This window comes from Armigeres subalbatus, chromosome 3, assembly GCF_024139115.2.
Source record: "Armigeres subalbatus isolate Guangzhou_Male chromosome 3, GZ_Asu_2, whole genome shotgun sequence".
NCBI classification, from domain to species: domain Eukaryota; kingdom Metazoa; phylum Arthropoda; class Insecta; order Diptera; family Culicidae; genus Armigeres; species Armigeres subalbatus.
This window is the reverse complement of record NC_085141.1, coordinates 196,691,120-196,705,874: the sequence shown is the minus strand read 5'-3', so window position 1 is coordinate 196,705,874 and position 14,755 is coordinate 196,691,120. Positions and strand designations below refer to the sequence as shown.

The 14,755-nt window shown below is 39.2% G+C and overlaps 1 protein-coding gene across 8 annotated transcripts in view; it reads left to right on the top strand.

Annotated features, from left to right (window-relative positions):
• The window catches only part of LOC134224821 (uncharacterized), a 225,942-nt gene extending 211,187 nt beyond the window's left edge, over nt 1–14,755 (top strand). For 7 of the 8 annotated variants that reach the window (XM_062704425.1, XM_062704418.1, XM_062704424.1 and 4 more), the window contains 3 exons: nt 1,017–1,193; nt 6,981–7,177; nt 14,484–14,755. In XM_062704425.1, the coding sequence (XP_062560409.1) occupies nt 1,017–1,193; nt 6,981–7,177; nt 14,484–14,594 (485 nt within the window). In that variant the 3' untranslated portion in view covers nt 14,595–14,755. Of the gene's footprint in view, nt 1–1,016; nt 1,194–6,980; nt 7,178–14,483 lie in introns of those variants that run through there. The other variant, XR_009983073.1, reaches the window with a different exon arrangement.

The window sequence follows — 14,755 nt, the reverse complement described above, 5'->3', positions numbered from 1 at the left end:
GTGAATGTTCCGAAATAGCATACACGCGGCTTCACAATTCCTTTACTATATCGTGGCATGAATTGCAAGTAAAGTAATTCGCTTTAGCTACATTGTGAAAGTCAGATAAAAATGATTTTAGCGCTCGTGTGGGAAGATCTTTGTTGAGTGTTTCTGTTTTGCTTCCATGTTTTGGTGGGTGACGCGGGTGAGGTAGAAGGGTCAGACAGAGTAGAAGGCGATATGACAAAACGTCAGTTTTTATGTAGCAATAAGTTGTATAGGCGGCGCTAGCGTGCTATGCAATTCCAACGTATTTAGATTTAAAAATTTACACAAGAAAATCAAATTCAAATGTATGAGCTTAAACGTCTGTCTGCGGTTATACTAAAGTATACTGCATATTAATTTTTGCTAATATTTTTTGGTATTTTACCTCTTATGTAAGGCTAGTTCATAGCAGAGTATGGTATCGAGTTAGTCGCTTCTGCTCGGGTTTCGAAGAATGTGCTGTGCATATGTACAGCAAAGATATTTAACAAAAAAATGATTTTCGTACTGCCGAGTTGCTGAATAATATGCAATTAATTATTCAAGTGTGCTGAAGTAAGATGAGATCATTAATTTCAATGATTTTCCACACTGAGAAAATGCTTCATATTGTATATATATATGGTTATGCGTGCGCTAATAAACATCATGAGTTAAATTAATGCCAATAAAAATGTGTGATTTTTTTGCAGTGTAGGGACTATAGTCTCTATAGAGAATTATCGTTATATCTGATCAAGATTTTTTTATGTATACAGGTTATCCGACTTGTCAATATCCCCAACTCAGCCATCTTGGATTTTTGTATGGAATTTATGCTCGTTTGTTTACTTTTTGCACTGAAAATGTATGTTTCCTCCCCGCCTTCAATTAATTATCTTAAAGATAAATCGTCTAGCTCAAACCTTTGTAGGGGTATGTGGCGGGACCATCATCATCATCATCATCATCATCATCATAATCATGACATTTTTTTGTAATTTCAGGAATGCTAACTGGATATATTCTTCACTTCAAGAAAACGCCTCCCAAAGTACCTGTGGCTATAAATTTAATATTGTGGGCATTTTCATTGTTGATACTATTTGGATTGGTTTTCGGAGTATGGGACGGTACACTTTCTGTCCCCATGACCGCGCTTTACGTAAGCCTTGGCCATACAGGTAAGCAAAATATTGTGATATACATATTGAGCTTTCTACAGTTTATCAGATGGAACCATTTTTTGTGAACATTTTCTAATAATTAAAAACTAATTATATTTACAGATAGAATGACACTATTCAACTAAAAATGTTATATACCCCACAGTTTTATAGCGGTTTACAAAAACTAATCTCAGAAGCTTCCATATAGGTCATTGCGCGCGGCAAACCTAACCTCACTATTTTGACAGGTACTGGTCCTGTTGTTTACGTTTCGGACTTAGAATTTTTTGATCCAAATTGAATCTGCATATTTCACGATGTTGAAGACATTCCGTACATTCCGCATTGAAATATTGGTAATTATCGATAAGTTTAGGTAATTATCGATCAGAAAATCCAAAGAATGATAGAAGTATCTGAAAATTAAAATAAAGTCGTCTGTAAACAACAGGACCAGTACCTGTCAAAAGTCGTGCGTGACGTCACTGTGCAATGGAGTATACAGACCAGTATCATGAAAAACTCAAAATCTTAAAACTGATGGACGCTTCAGCGTGAGTTGAAACGCACCCAAATCAGTACCTAAAAACAAACGACTGCATTGAATAATCCATTTGAATCATCGTAGGCTTTTGAAGTAACGCATTTTGGAGCGAAATGATTTTTTTGGCAAATGAGTGAAACGATGCGATTGGCATGAAAAACTCAGGCATGAGATGCATTCTTTCTAATGTTAATGAATTAATTAACAAGACATCACAGTTTTATTGACTTATACAGAATACAGATAAATAAGCATGGCACGACCTTCAATTGGCACAGTTTTACTGCAATCAATAAAATATGAGAGGTTTTTCATTTCCTAGCTACAGTTTTAAACAATTTTTATCATTTATTAAATTTTACAATAAAAAAGTGCAACATAAAATCAACTCCCGAAGAACCGATATGAACTATAGATAGTGAAATCTATAGATGAGCTAATGTGTGGAACTATATGATTCTACTAACTATAATATAAACTAATAGAGGTAATAAACTATAGAGGCAGATTGTCGCTGTCGAAAAGATATTTTATTCTCAATCCAGTTGAAAACCGGAATTGGGGGATAGCGAAGTTGGATTTGTCTCACAATCCGTACGTTAAATCAAACTTTTGGGTTGGGTTTAACGTGCGGATTGTGAGAAAAGTCCAACTTCGCTAGCACCTAAATTCGTGTTTCAACTGTATTGAGTATATTGTGTCGCCAGCACTAAATTGTATTCCGACTTCTGATGTTTTACTTCCGAACTTACTTCCGACATCATGAACGTCAGAACTTGAATTGTCAGAATTTGAATTTGCTACCAACACATTGCATTGTCGGAAGAGCGTTCGGAAGTGTGGAAATCGACTTCCGGATTTCAATTTGGTGCCAGCGCCTTTGTCAGCGACAAAACAAGCTCGATTTTGTGACAGATAACACCGTGCAGTGCTGCATATTTATTTTATTTTTCCGTGTGAAGCCCTCAGTACACTGTTTGTCATGATGACAAATATTTGTCAAGTTTATCCTGATATCTATCAGACTGACCAGAAATTGACATGGATATCAGGCTGACTTGACAGTGTACTGATAGCTTGAATCTCGTCGGAAATGGGCCTTGCTGCCAGTTCATCAGTGTCATACAAACAGTTTTAGTCTAAATGCACAATAGTTACAAGATAAAGATAGTCGCTTCGGTTCCCTTTGTTCTGCTGTCCAAAAACATGTTGGGTATCAAACTGTCAAATCGTAATTATTTTCCTTCATTGATATTTAGCACCCTATCCTCGCCAGCAAAAGATGTTCCGGACAGCGACGACAGCGACAATCTTTATTTTGTAACTAAAATGTCTTTCCGCTGTCGTCACTGGCGAATCATCTTCTGCTGACCAGGATAGAGCGAATTATCAGAATGTTTTGACAGTTGTACCCAACATGTTTGGAAGCGAGAACACAGGGGACCGCAGCGAAAATGGTCTTCTATATTATGGAACGTACACACGGTCAAGCAGTTTGACCAACATTGACTCCACCTCTCGTTTATTCAAACATCCATCAAGTTTTACCAACAGCGGCACAAACAATCAATTTATTCGACCAACAATATCACACACGCACGACCGAAGCGCAAACTTGAGCACCAACCATCAAAAAATATATGGGGGTTTGTGCAACTTCACTACAAATGCTCAAACATGTTCGGCGAACCTTGACTCCGCCCCCGACAACTCAAACTAAAATCAAACCGTTTTAATTTTTTCCAACCGAGCCGTCAACTGTCAAATGGTTGTTCGAACAACTTCACACACGTTCAAACAAAGCAGCAACCGAAGGGTTTTCTTGAGGGCGGAGTCAATGTTCGTCAAACTGCTTGACTGGTGTGTACCTGGGTGCTGCGGATAGAGCCGCTTTTCTGCTTTCAAGTGAGTAGAGAGATGTTTTGAAATAACTCCCACAAGCAAAATTATTTTGCAGTTACTTGGCTGTCAAACATTTCCCGCTCTTCGATTTTCTCTTTCCATGCTGCATGAGGGTGCAGAAATGCGCGAGACTCTACATGACTTTACGATAGTTTACATTCAGTACTGCTCCAATCAGCTGCTGAATCTCGTGAAATTTCGTAGCGAGTGCTTTTTAGTTGCATTCCTACTAATTTTCCACTCGAAATATAATGTGGAAATATTTGTTACAAAGAATACAAAACTCAAACTTAGTTTATTTTTATTTTATCACCAAATAATAACAATACTTCTCAATATAAGATCTGAAACGAACATAACCACAATCTTCAATGTTTGGCTCCGACACAATAGAAAATTTTGGCTTCAGTTTGACAACCAAATCGATTCTATTCGCACCACCCAGGTGTGTACGTTGCATTAGAGGCCTGAAAAAGATGGGCTTATTCTACGAGTGGAGTGAAGTGAGATTGCTCGAATGACGTGAGAAGAGTCGTATAGCCCAGAGTCTATTATATATAGAGTTGCGCAAAGAGTGAAGCCAAATCTACCTATTGAACTGTCAAACCGTCTACCTATCGAGCAAAGTAAACAAATGCTTGTTGGTGAGGCGGAAGTATTGTTATCGCCTAATGATTATTATGGTAAATTAAAACGCATGGATTGAAATGTATTAGATTTGATCAAGAAACATATTCAAAAAACATTAATACATTCCCCAATAAAGTAGCAACAAGAAACTCACATGTTTGCACTCTGTGGGTGACTAGGTTATCGAATTAAAAAGCTTTAGAAGTGAACGCTCCCGTGAAGTCACTTGAAGGGTTGAACAAAAGTGAAAGTTGGCAACAGAATAACAAGAGCATCATTCAGAATAAGTGTAAGAAGAACCTCTTTGCGTAACTCTATATAATAGACTCTGGTATAACCCCATTTGAATAACATGGTCACCTCACGTGGGAATTGCTAAAATCGACTCACCTCACGCCACTCGACTCGTAGAATATAAGCTCAAGAGAAACGCGGATAGCCGCCAATCGAACCGTCAAAAAACAGCAGCCAATCGAGCAGGAGATCTGTCAAGCAGCCAAAATGTTGGCTCAAATACTGAAAACGGCCAAATCCGCCATATGCCATTTTTAAATAAACAAAATTCAAGGTTTTTTACATAAGTTTGCAATAATATATGCAAGTCATTTGTAGATTATGAAATGAAATTCCATTGTTTATTGGATTCTATTGTTATGTGATGTGGATACATAAAATAGCGGATTGTGAGATTTTATCTACATAAACCATTTCTTCCTTTTCATGTGTTAAGCTATCAGTACACTGTTTGTCATAATGACAAATATTTGTCAAGTCAGCCTGATATCCATGTCGATTTCTAATCGGTTTGGTAGATGTCCGGATCAACTTGACAAATATTTGTCATTATGACAAACAGTGGACTGAGGGCTTTATTCTTTGATGAAGAAGATTGAATGCAGTGTTGGCAGAGTCATATTTCAAGACAAAATTTTCAAAACGACTTATCTGCTTTTGTAAACAAAGATTCAAACGACGATTTGACGAATCTGATGGCTCTCCCACGCAAACTAACACCATCAACAGGTAGCGAAAACATTCACCTACCTATTGGTGGTGTTGGGTTGCGTGGGAAAGCTATCAGATTCGTCAAATCGTCGTTTGAACCTTTGTTTTTTACAAAAGCAGATAAGTCGTTTTGAAAATTTTGTTTTAATTTTCTATTCTCTTATTCAGGCCTCTACTCTATATGATTTATTACCTTTATTTATTTACTCAATACCAAATATATGTATACCCAATTTTCAGAACGACTTATTTGCTTTTGTAAATAAAGATTCAAACGTCGATTTGACGCATCTGTTAGCACTCACACGCAAACCAACTCCGCAAGTGAAGGCTTCTGCTACCTAAAGGCCTTTTCATGTGACACTGCCGAGACTGAACTTGTTTACAACCGCTGAACAGACTGCGCAAAACCGAAGCTGTCTATTTAATGGGCCTTTTCACGAGACGTTTAAAAACAGCTGATTTTATCGTCAATTGACAGTTCTTCTATGAAAGTGACAGCTTCGGACTTGCAGGCCTGTTCAGCGGTTGTAAACAAGTGCAGTCTCGGCAGTGTCACATGAAAAGGCCTATAGAAGAACTGTCAAATCAGTCAGGAGAAGTCAGCTGATTTTACCGTCAATTGACAGTTCTTCAATGAAAATGACAAGGTCGGATTTGAACGGTTTGCTCAGCGGGTGTAAACAAGTGCAGTCCCGGAAGTGTCACATGAAAAGGCCTATCGATGGAGTTGGCTTTGCGGGAGTGCGGGAGTGAGGTAGTGCTATCAGATTCTCAAATCTTGCCTAACTTTTGGAAACGTCGTATGGCCAAAAGAGAGGATTTCGTCGTTTACTTTCTCTTTCGATTATTACGAAGCCATATTGAAAACTTTGCCACAAATGCAAAACTAGATATTAGCGAAAGAGAGTCTCTCATTTGAACAAGTTTTCAAAAATCATGCATAATCATGCATAATAAAAAACAACATGTTATTCCGTGTATAGTAGAAAATCGAAAATTTGTTTTCTATAAAATGAAATATCTGTAGTTATCAGACGTCGCAACTCATTTATGATTAGTGCGCATGATAGTACATCCATGTGTGCATGATGCGCACTACTAATGAAATATTTCAAATTGTCGCGACTCACGTCGCAGCGCGAGTGCTCAATCGCGCGGTCCGGTTTGGTGGCGGCCCGACAATATATGGTCAGAATCATTATTGCGATGTAAGATATAGCTTCACAGTTTACGTTGCAGTTATCGAATACTTTTCGATCGATTCAACTATAACTGCTCGACATCATCACTAAATGTCAACATATAACATGTTGTCTCAAAAATGTTCTTTATTTCCTGCATTATATGTCAACATTTTATCATACTGTTGAGCGAAAATTTTGCACGCGAAAACAGACGATTTTTTATGGTGACATAACTTAACCCATTCAACATATTGTTATTTGCCAAATAACCGTACCACAAACTGTTAAAACTTTATATGAGATTGTTCATTTACAGTTGTCAACAGTAAACGTTACTGTTGTCGACCGCACGGGAAAATATCCATTTACAGTTTGTAATTATGCGGGAATCGACGTTTAAATCTTTGAAAAGCAAGCATGTCGTTTTGAAAATTTGATGTTGAACTAATATGTTTATTATGTGAACACTTCATAACGTTGTTATAACCAAGAAACTGTTATTAATGATAAAAACAATCTATTATTCATTTTCAGCCTGGGGAGTTGCTCTCATATGGATAACATTATCATGCTGCTGGGGATATGCTAAGCCAATCAATGATATACTATCTTACCAGGCATTCTTTCCTTTAAGTAGGCTGTCGTACTGTGCATATTTATTGCACCCAGTAGTAATGATGGCTACATCTTTTCAAATGGAAGCGCCAATGCATTTGCAACATGTAATAGTGGTAAGTATTTCGCGAATATAAAATACAACAGGTTTACTATTTATTTATTCAGACTAAGGCCGAAGTGGCCTGTGCGGTATATAAGAGTCTTCTCCATTCAGCTCGGTCCATGGCTACACGTCGCCAACCACGCAGTCTACGGAGGGTTCGCAAGTCATCTTCCACCTGATCGATCCACCCGATCCTTGCCCGCTGCGCACCTCGCCTTCTTGTGCCCGTCGGATCGTTGTCGAGAACCATTTTCACCGGGTTACTGTCCGACATTCTGGCTACGTGCCCGGCCCATCGCAGTCGTCCGATTTTCGCGGTGTGAACGATGGATGGTTCTCCCAAGAGCTGATGCAATTCGTGGTTCATTCGCCTCCTCCACGTACCGTCCGCCATCTGCACCCCACCATAGATGGTACGCAGCACTTTCCTTTCGAAAACTCCAAGTGCGCGTTGGTCCTCCACGAGCATCGTCCAGGTCTCGTGTCCGTAGAGGACTACCGGTCTAATTAGCGTTTTGTAGATTGTCAGTTTGGTACGGCGGCGAACTCTATTCGATCGGAGCGTCTTGCGGAGTCCAAAGTACGTACGATTTCCAGCCACTATGCGTCTCCGAATTTCTCTGCTGGTGTCATTTTGGCAGTCACCAGTGAGCCCAAGTACACAAATTCTTCTACCACCTCGATTTCGTCACCACCGATGCAAACTCGCGGTGGGTGGCTCACATTGTCTTCTCTTGAACCTCTTTCTATCATGTACTTCGTCTTCGACGTGTTGATGACTAGTCCGATCCGCTTAGCTTCCCTCTTCAGTCTGATGTAGGCTTCCTCCATCTTCTCAAAGTTACGTGCCATAATATCTATGTCGTCGGCGAAACCAAATAGCTGGACGGACTTATTGAAAATTGTACCACTCGTGTTAATCCCTGCTCTTCGTATTACACCTTCCAAAGCGATGTTGAATAGCAAACACGAAAGACCATCACCTTGCCGTAACCCTCTGCGGGTTTCGAAGGGACTCGAGAATGGCCCTGAAACTCGAACTACGCACATCACCCGATCCATCGTCGCTTTGATCAACCGTGTCAGTTTATCCGGAAAACCGTGTTCGTGCATTAGCTGCCATAGCTGGTCCCGATCGATTGTATCATATGCGGCTTTGAAGTCGATGAATAGATGATGTGTGGGCACGTTGTATTCGCGGCATTTCTGCAATACTTGGCGAATGGCAAACACCTGGTCCGTGGTGGAGCGTTCGCCCATAAAACCCGCCTGGTACTGCCCCACGAACTCCCCTGCAGTTGGTGCTAGTCGCAACAGGTTTACTAGGGATCCTATATTAATATATGTATATGCGAAAGTGGCCATTTTGAGCCAATCGTGCATTGAGAACTGTCCAAATGTGAGCCAAATGAATATTGCCATTGTTGCAGATTGATAGGTATTGAGATTGTTATGAAATAGATTTTAAGAAAAGTTTCATCGAATAAATAAGTACCAGTTTAGCATACTGAGAGCATACTGTTGGAGTCCCATCGAAGGAAAGTGGTTACCTTTAATACATTTTTCAAATTAAAATCTTCAACATAATGTGCATATTCATTCATTCATTCATATTTATTTCAACTGACATGCTATTGTCTTATTGAAAACATAATATAATACAGTACATTAATATCAGCATGAGCATTACAATAGGTAACAAAAACGAACAGACATTAGGAGCAAGTCACAATATCCACCATAATAATAACATTAACACATGTTCTCTACAGCTACATACAGCATTACGGACCTAACGAACGGTCCTCCACGTTGTATTTGAGAACTCCATAAACTCTCTGCATCTGATTCTTTTCGGCCATTTCGATGAATCCAAAACCTAAAAAAAATACAAATACAAATGCCTGAAACCTGCTTGGAAGGACGCGACTGCGATGGACTTTCTATCATTTAGGGCCGATGCCCACGTAGCGTTTTTTCAAGCTGCGTGCACGCCGCGTCCACGCTAGGTACCCAGCATCAAATGTAGTCGTGCACACGTTTACGTGTGCATTACTCCATTTGATGCTGGGTACCTTGCGTGAATGCGGCGTGCACGCAGCATAAAAAACCGCTACGTGCACATCGGCCCTAAATGATAGAAAGTCCATCGCAGCCGCGTCCTTCCAAGCAGGTTTCAGGCATTTCATTCTTATTACTTCATTGATACCTGTAGACTCATAAATCATCTGCAAAACTTCGTCTTCGGTCACGCCATTAGCAATGTTTGATAAATGAAGTTTCACTGTAGCGGTGTCGAAGCAATCATATTGCGGAGAGGCGATCATCGTAGAAGTCAAAGGCGACTTTTTCGCAACCACGCGATCATGTGATATACTGGAAACGTTCGATGTACAAGGAGGCGAAGCAATATCACAATATCATTGGTTTTCAATTTTTCAATTTCCAGATCAACCGGGCGGTTGAATTCACGGAGTGTGTTTACGGTTTCACGAAATCTGATATTTTCAATCAAATCCCGGCAATCGTCACACATCCATAATATATTTCGATGCAGGCATACCTCACCTTCTTCATTTGATAAACCGACACATCTTGCATGGTACTGTCGAATACCAACACAAAAACCTTCACATACCACTGTTGTTTCATTTGGCAGACATTCGGTTTTGCATTTGCTACATTCTCGTATGGTTTAGAGATATAGGTACAACACAGCGACGCGTATGACGACGATTGAGTCCAACAGTACCAGCAGAAAACAATAGCGATGAATATTTTTATCACCTGACCGTTTATGGAAAAACAGCGTACAAAAAATGTTGTTTTTGCGACTGGAGATGTTGAATAGTCTGTTTTTCACATTTTCGAATGCCAGATGAATACCAGAGTGAATCGATGAAACACTCTCAGCGAACAGAATTTGCGCTTTTCATTAGCATTAGCATTAGCATTGATCAATTCGCACAAATTCGTAGGTGGTACAAGCCAAGACTATTGTATGAGAGTAGCATTATTTTCATCCGTTACCACAGATATTGATTTCGGACTAATCACTACCTCTTAGATGGAAGCAATGCACTCTCCAATATAGTCGAGATCTGTCCTGGCCACGTCCTTGCGAATGCTGAGGAAGGGGAAGGATGGTTAGTTGGACACCTACTTAAGAAAGATGCAGAGAACTCTACGACCTCTCATAGGTGCCACGGGAGGTTTTGGGATTGTGTGGAAGGTTATTAACAGTAGGAAACGTTTTGGTAGAACGTGAAACACAGGAAGAACTAAGATAGAAATACAAAGTAGGAAAAGGACGAGCCTGGAATTGAACCCACGACCTCCTGCTTATATTATAAGGCAGAAGCGGTAGCCACTAGACCACCGAGCTCGTCTTGCGAACAGAATTTGCGCTTTTCACACTACAAATTACAATGTTTGGCGGATGCAGCTACGATCGAGTATCAGCGGGTGAGCAACAACACGCATTGTTGATTCACATCAGAACATTGATATTTTTAAGTTTAGGACATTTTTAAACATGTTTTCGGCTGACCAACTTCTGTTGCTTAGAGCATCATTATCGGTCGCGAGCATTTTAATCACCCGCGTAGCGCTCTCATTTTAGTTTCGTCACTCGTTTCTGTATCGGTCACTATTTTCGGCTCTCAATTTGGTTGCTGTATTCCGTACCGGTGACGTTTGACAGTTGACAGTTCATCAAATAGCAGCGCTCTTATCGCGCTACCAAATTTTGTCACCTGTCAGTCGCGCTACTGTTATAGCAGCGCGTTTAGTAGCGACTGGTAAATTGTCAAGTAATGATACTGCGCTGCCAGACGGCTTAAACTCACCACCGGTAATCTTGCTCTTAAAAGGCAACATTTTAGAACGAATAAACCATCAGTCCAATACTACAGGCCCATGTATTAACTATCGAAGGTTGAGTCAAGTACTACGGTGTTTTGCTAGTGTTTGAAACTATATTATACCACTTTATTCTGTACACCAAACAAGATCGACAAGGGAGCATTTTTCATTTTTTCATCTATTTTTAAATTATTAATTAAACAATGTTCCTTTTGACCACTGAGTCGGAGAAAAAATCTGTCGTGTTCAGGATGATTAGCTTCATCGTCCCCAGATTCTTCATTTTGGACCCAATTGACCGTAAGAATTATATCCCAATCTTTATCTTAACAATCTGTTTTTCCGTTATTGAATGCCTATGCACTGCACCAAGCGGTTAGTTACCGCTTTCCCGTTATCGATTACCGATCATCACTTTTGGAAATTCCGCCTGACTTGTATACTCCAAGTCCACAATACTACTCTCTCTTTATTTACCAAAAGCGCTATTTGCTATTGTTATTGTATACTCCAAGTCCACAATACTACTCTCTCTTTATTTACCAAAAGCGCTATTTGCTATTGTTTACAATTTATCTCTCGTTTATCTCAATGATTAATACTACCTATTGAAGAATGCAATGTTGCAGGCTATCTATATATACAAGCATTCTTACTCTCTAAATAAAACCATTTTTGATTGTTTAACTTAACTGTTATGCTGATAGTCATCGACTGCCTCTAGGTAGTTGAATGACATACTTGAAAAAAGTTTTGACCATACGATCGGTTTGAAATTTTGTATGCAGGCACTTGTCATAAGACGAGTTTGCACTATTCCATTTGATTCCACTAGTTTATTGTACCTTTGACAGATACGTATTTTGACCTCAGTAAGGCCGTCTTCAGTGTCTCGTACTTGACTCGGCTGATCGAGAGAAGATCACATTTATCTGCTTTGATTTATCTGCTCGATTTGACGAATCTGATTAAGCTCTCTCACGCAAACCAACACTATCAATAGGTAGGTGAAGGTTTCGGCTACCTGTTGATGGCGTTGGTTTTCGTCGAAGTGCTATCAGATTCGCCAAATCAACACTCTTTACAAAAGCAGATAAGTCGTTTTGAAAATTTTGTCATGATATACTAGGCGCAGGTACTATCTAGGTACATTAACTTATTCTACTACGGTGCTTACTTTTACTCGCTTGTTACGCCTAGTGATTAGGTATAAACTTGAAGAACCAGGAGCTACCATTTCCTTAATCTTTATTCATCAACCGTAGACTTCCAAGCTCTCGGCAACATCAAATTTCCATGTAGAAAAAACATTTCTTAAAATTTTAATGTTTGATGTCGTAATTGAATGATTTTACTGATATACATGTTAAGCTACCTTAGATCTAAATTCGTTATTTAATCCCTTTAATTAGTGTCTCTCTTAGCCTAACTTACTTCTGCAATATGTTCTTTGAACCTTATGTCTGAAGATCTTTTTAATTGACCAACATATACTTTATCATGTTGGAATATCAGGTAGTGTGCGACGTTTCGCTGTAGATCGAAGATGGATAAGAAGCGGGCGCCGGTTAGTTGTAGTTGCTCTTTGGTATAGATTAAGGAAGTTTGTTATGGATTATTGTATATACCTATTGTTGAATAAAGAGAACTGTAGCTGCTGGCAGAAGTATCAGTCAGTAGCCTGCCGTGGTGTAGAGAGGGAACTCTAGTCTAATTGTTATTCTTTGTGAGGGGGTTCCCTTCCTATGGCCAACATGTTGGATTCTTCCGACGGGACAGATTATTCGGCGAACAGAAATAGAACCAGGGACTTAGGGAAACTTCGGATTTACACCGGGACACGTCCGTATACGTGTTGTATCGAGCAAAGACTGTCGCTTTTATTGAAAGTTTAATTTACACATACATTACATTTGGTTGTATCTTGCACTCACGAAAGTGAGCATATGAATCAGTACAGTGGCGGCCGATGAAACATCGCTCCTACCAACATATCACACTGTGAACAATTAATTTCACAAACCCCCACCTTTTTTAACATTTCTGCTTTGGCTTCTGTAAATCCCAACAAAGTCTAAAGTTGATAGCTTCTGCTGGAGAAAACTAAATCAATGCCGAATTTTCTCAGTCGATGGCGTAGCTGGTTGGTGATTTATTGATCATAGAAGACTGATAATCTCTTTAGCAGTTCATCGATCGGTGTTAGTGTTGTCAGTTCGTTCCTCTTTAGGTTCCTTGTCTTTTTGCTGATGATTGCTTGTGTTGTCCTCTTCTTATATCCGTCCGTCGATCTTCGCTGTTTCCAAAATGTGTTGTAACTCCTTTATTTTTCTGTCTTCGCTTAGGGGCATCGTCTACATCCTGTGGATAATATGATGAAATTGTTAATTTTTTTATTTTAAGAAATGCCGAGAGCTTGGAAATCTACCGACAGGTACAAACGCGGTAATGGCGTCTAAAATAAATAAAAAGTACGAACTTTGGTAACATAAATGTTTCGATACCGTCGTCGAAGGTGACAATGGGTCAAATGGGAGTGAGAATGGGTCCCTGTTTAAAGTACTTAGAATGCTAGTGGAATAGATTGAATGTATCTGAGGACAAGAAGACTAAAACATAAGAGACCTTTTTGAACGATTTTGCTATCCGACCTCCAGGCTGCCGGTGAGAGCGATGACCCATTCTCACCCCAGACCCATTTTCACCCCCGATGGCGGTAACATTTATAACGTCTTCATACGTTACTTAAAATTCATTATTACAAAGAATCAATAAAAATCTTCACATTCCACTTGAAGAATAATGGTACGAAGTCTTCATTCTTCGATGTCGTCATGACGTTTTGGTTGCACGACGAAAGCTAACGTCGTGCGCGTTATTGACGATGCGTCGTGTAACAATGAAGACAATAGACGAATCCAAGTAAAAATAAGAAGAAGGCACACGACGGTGTTAACTTTGACAGATCCTACAGCTCAGCATAGGGAGATCATTTTAGAATGCTTATAATAAATTCTAGACAAATTGTTATTAAAATCTGATTGATGTACGGTACGGAAAAAGTTCCGAATTACATATCTGGAAGCTTATCTCAATTTTTTGAATTTTTCACAAAAATGTATCTATCATACAGTTCGGAACTTTTTCCGTATCATACATCAATTAGATTTTAATTACATTTTGTCTAGAATTTGTTATAAGCATTTTAAAATGATCTCCCTATGCTGAGCTGTAGGATCTGTCAAAGTTAACACCGTCGTGTGTCTTCTTCTTATTTTTACTTGGATTCGTCTATACAACTCGTCGCTACTGTGGCTTTCCTTGCTGCGACGATGACTGTTGTCAGCCCTGGTAATGAGTCAATACATTTTTTTAGTGGATTTAGGTCAATTACTAAGAGAGTAAGTTCTATATGCATATAGTTCTTGTTAAAATGTTTTCTTTCATTTCAGATCACCATGTTCTTTGGAAATGCTGTACTTTCATTTATATTAGCATATTTTGTATCTTTAATATTTGAAGCTCCTGTAGTAAAATTGTTGAAACTAGCTTTCAGGAGATGAATCGTTCCGCGAGAGTGAAACGAAATAGTTACCATCCAACGCGACAGGAAAATACATATCTGGTCTAATATCATTTGTTAATGAAGGTGATCGTGATAGCTTAAAAAGACTGTATTTTTGTTTTGAAATCCAGTAGCTTTAAAAAAACTGTAAAACAAGGA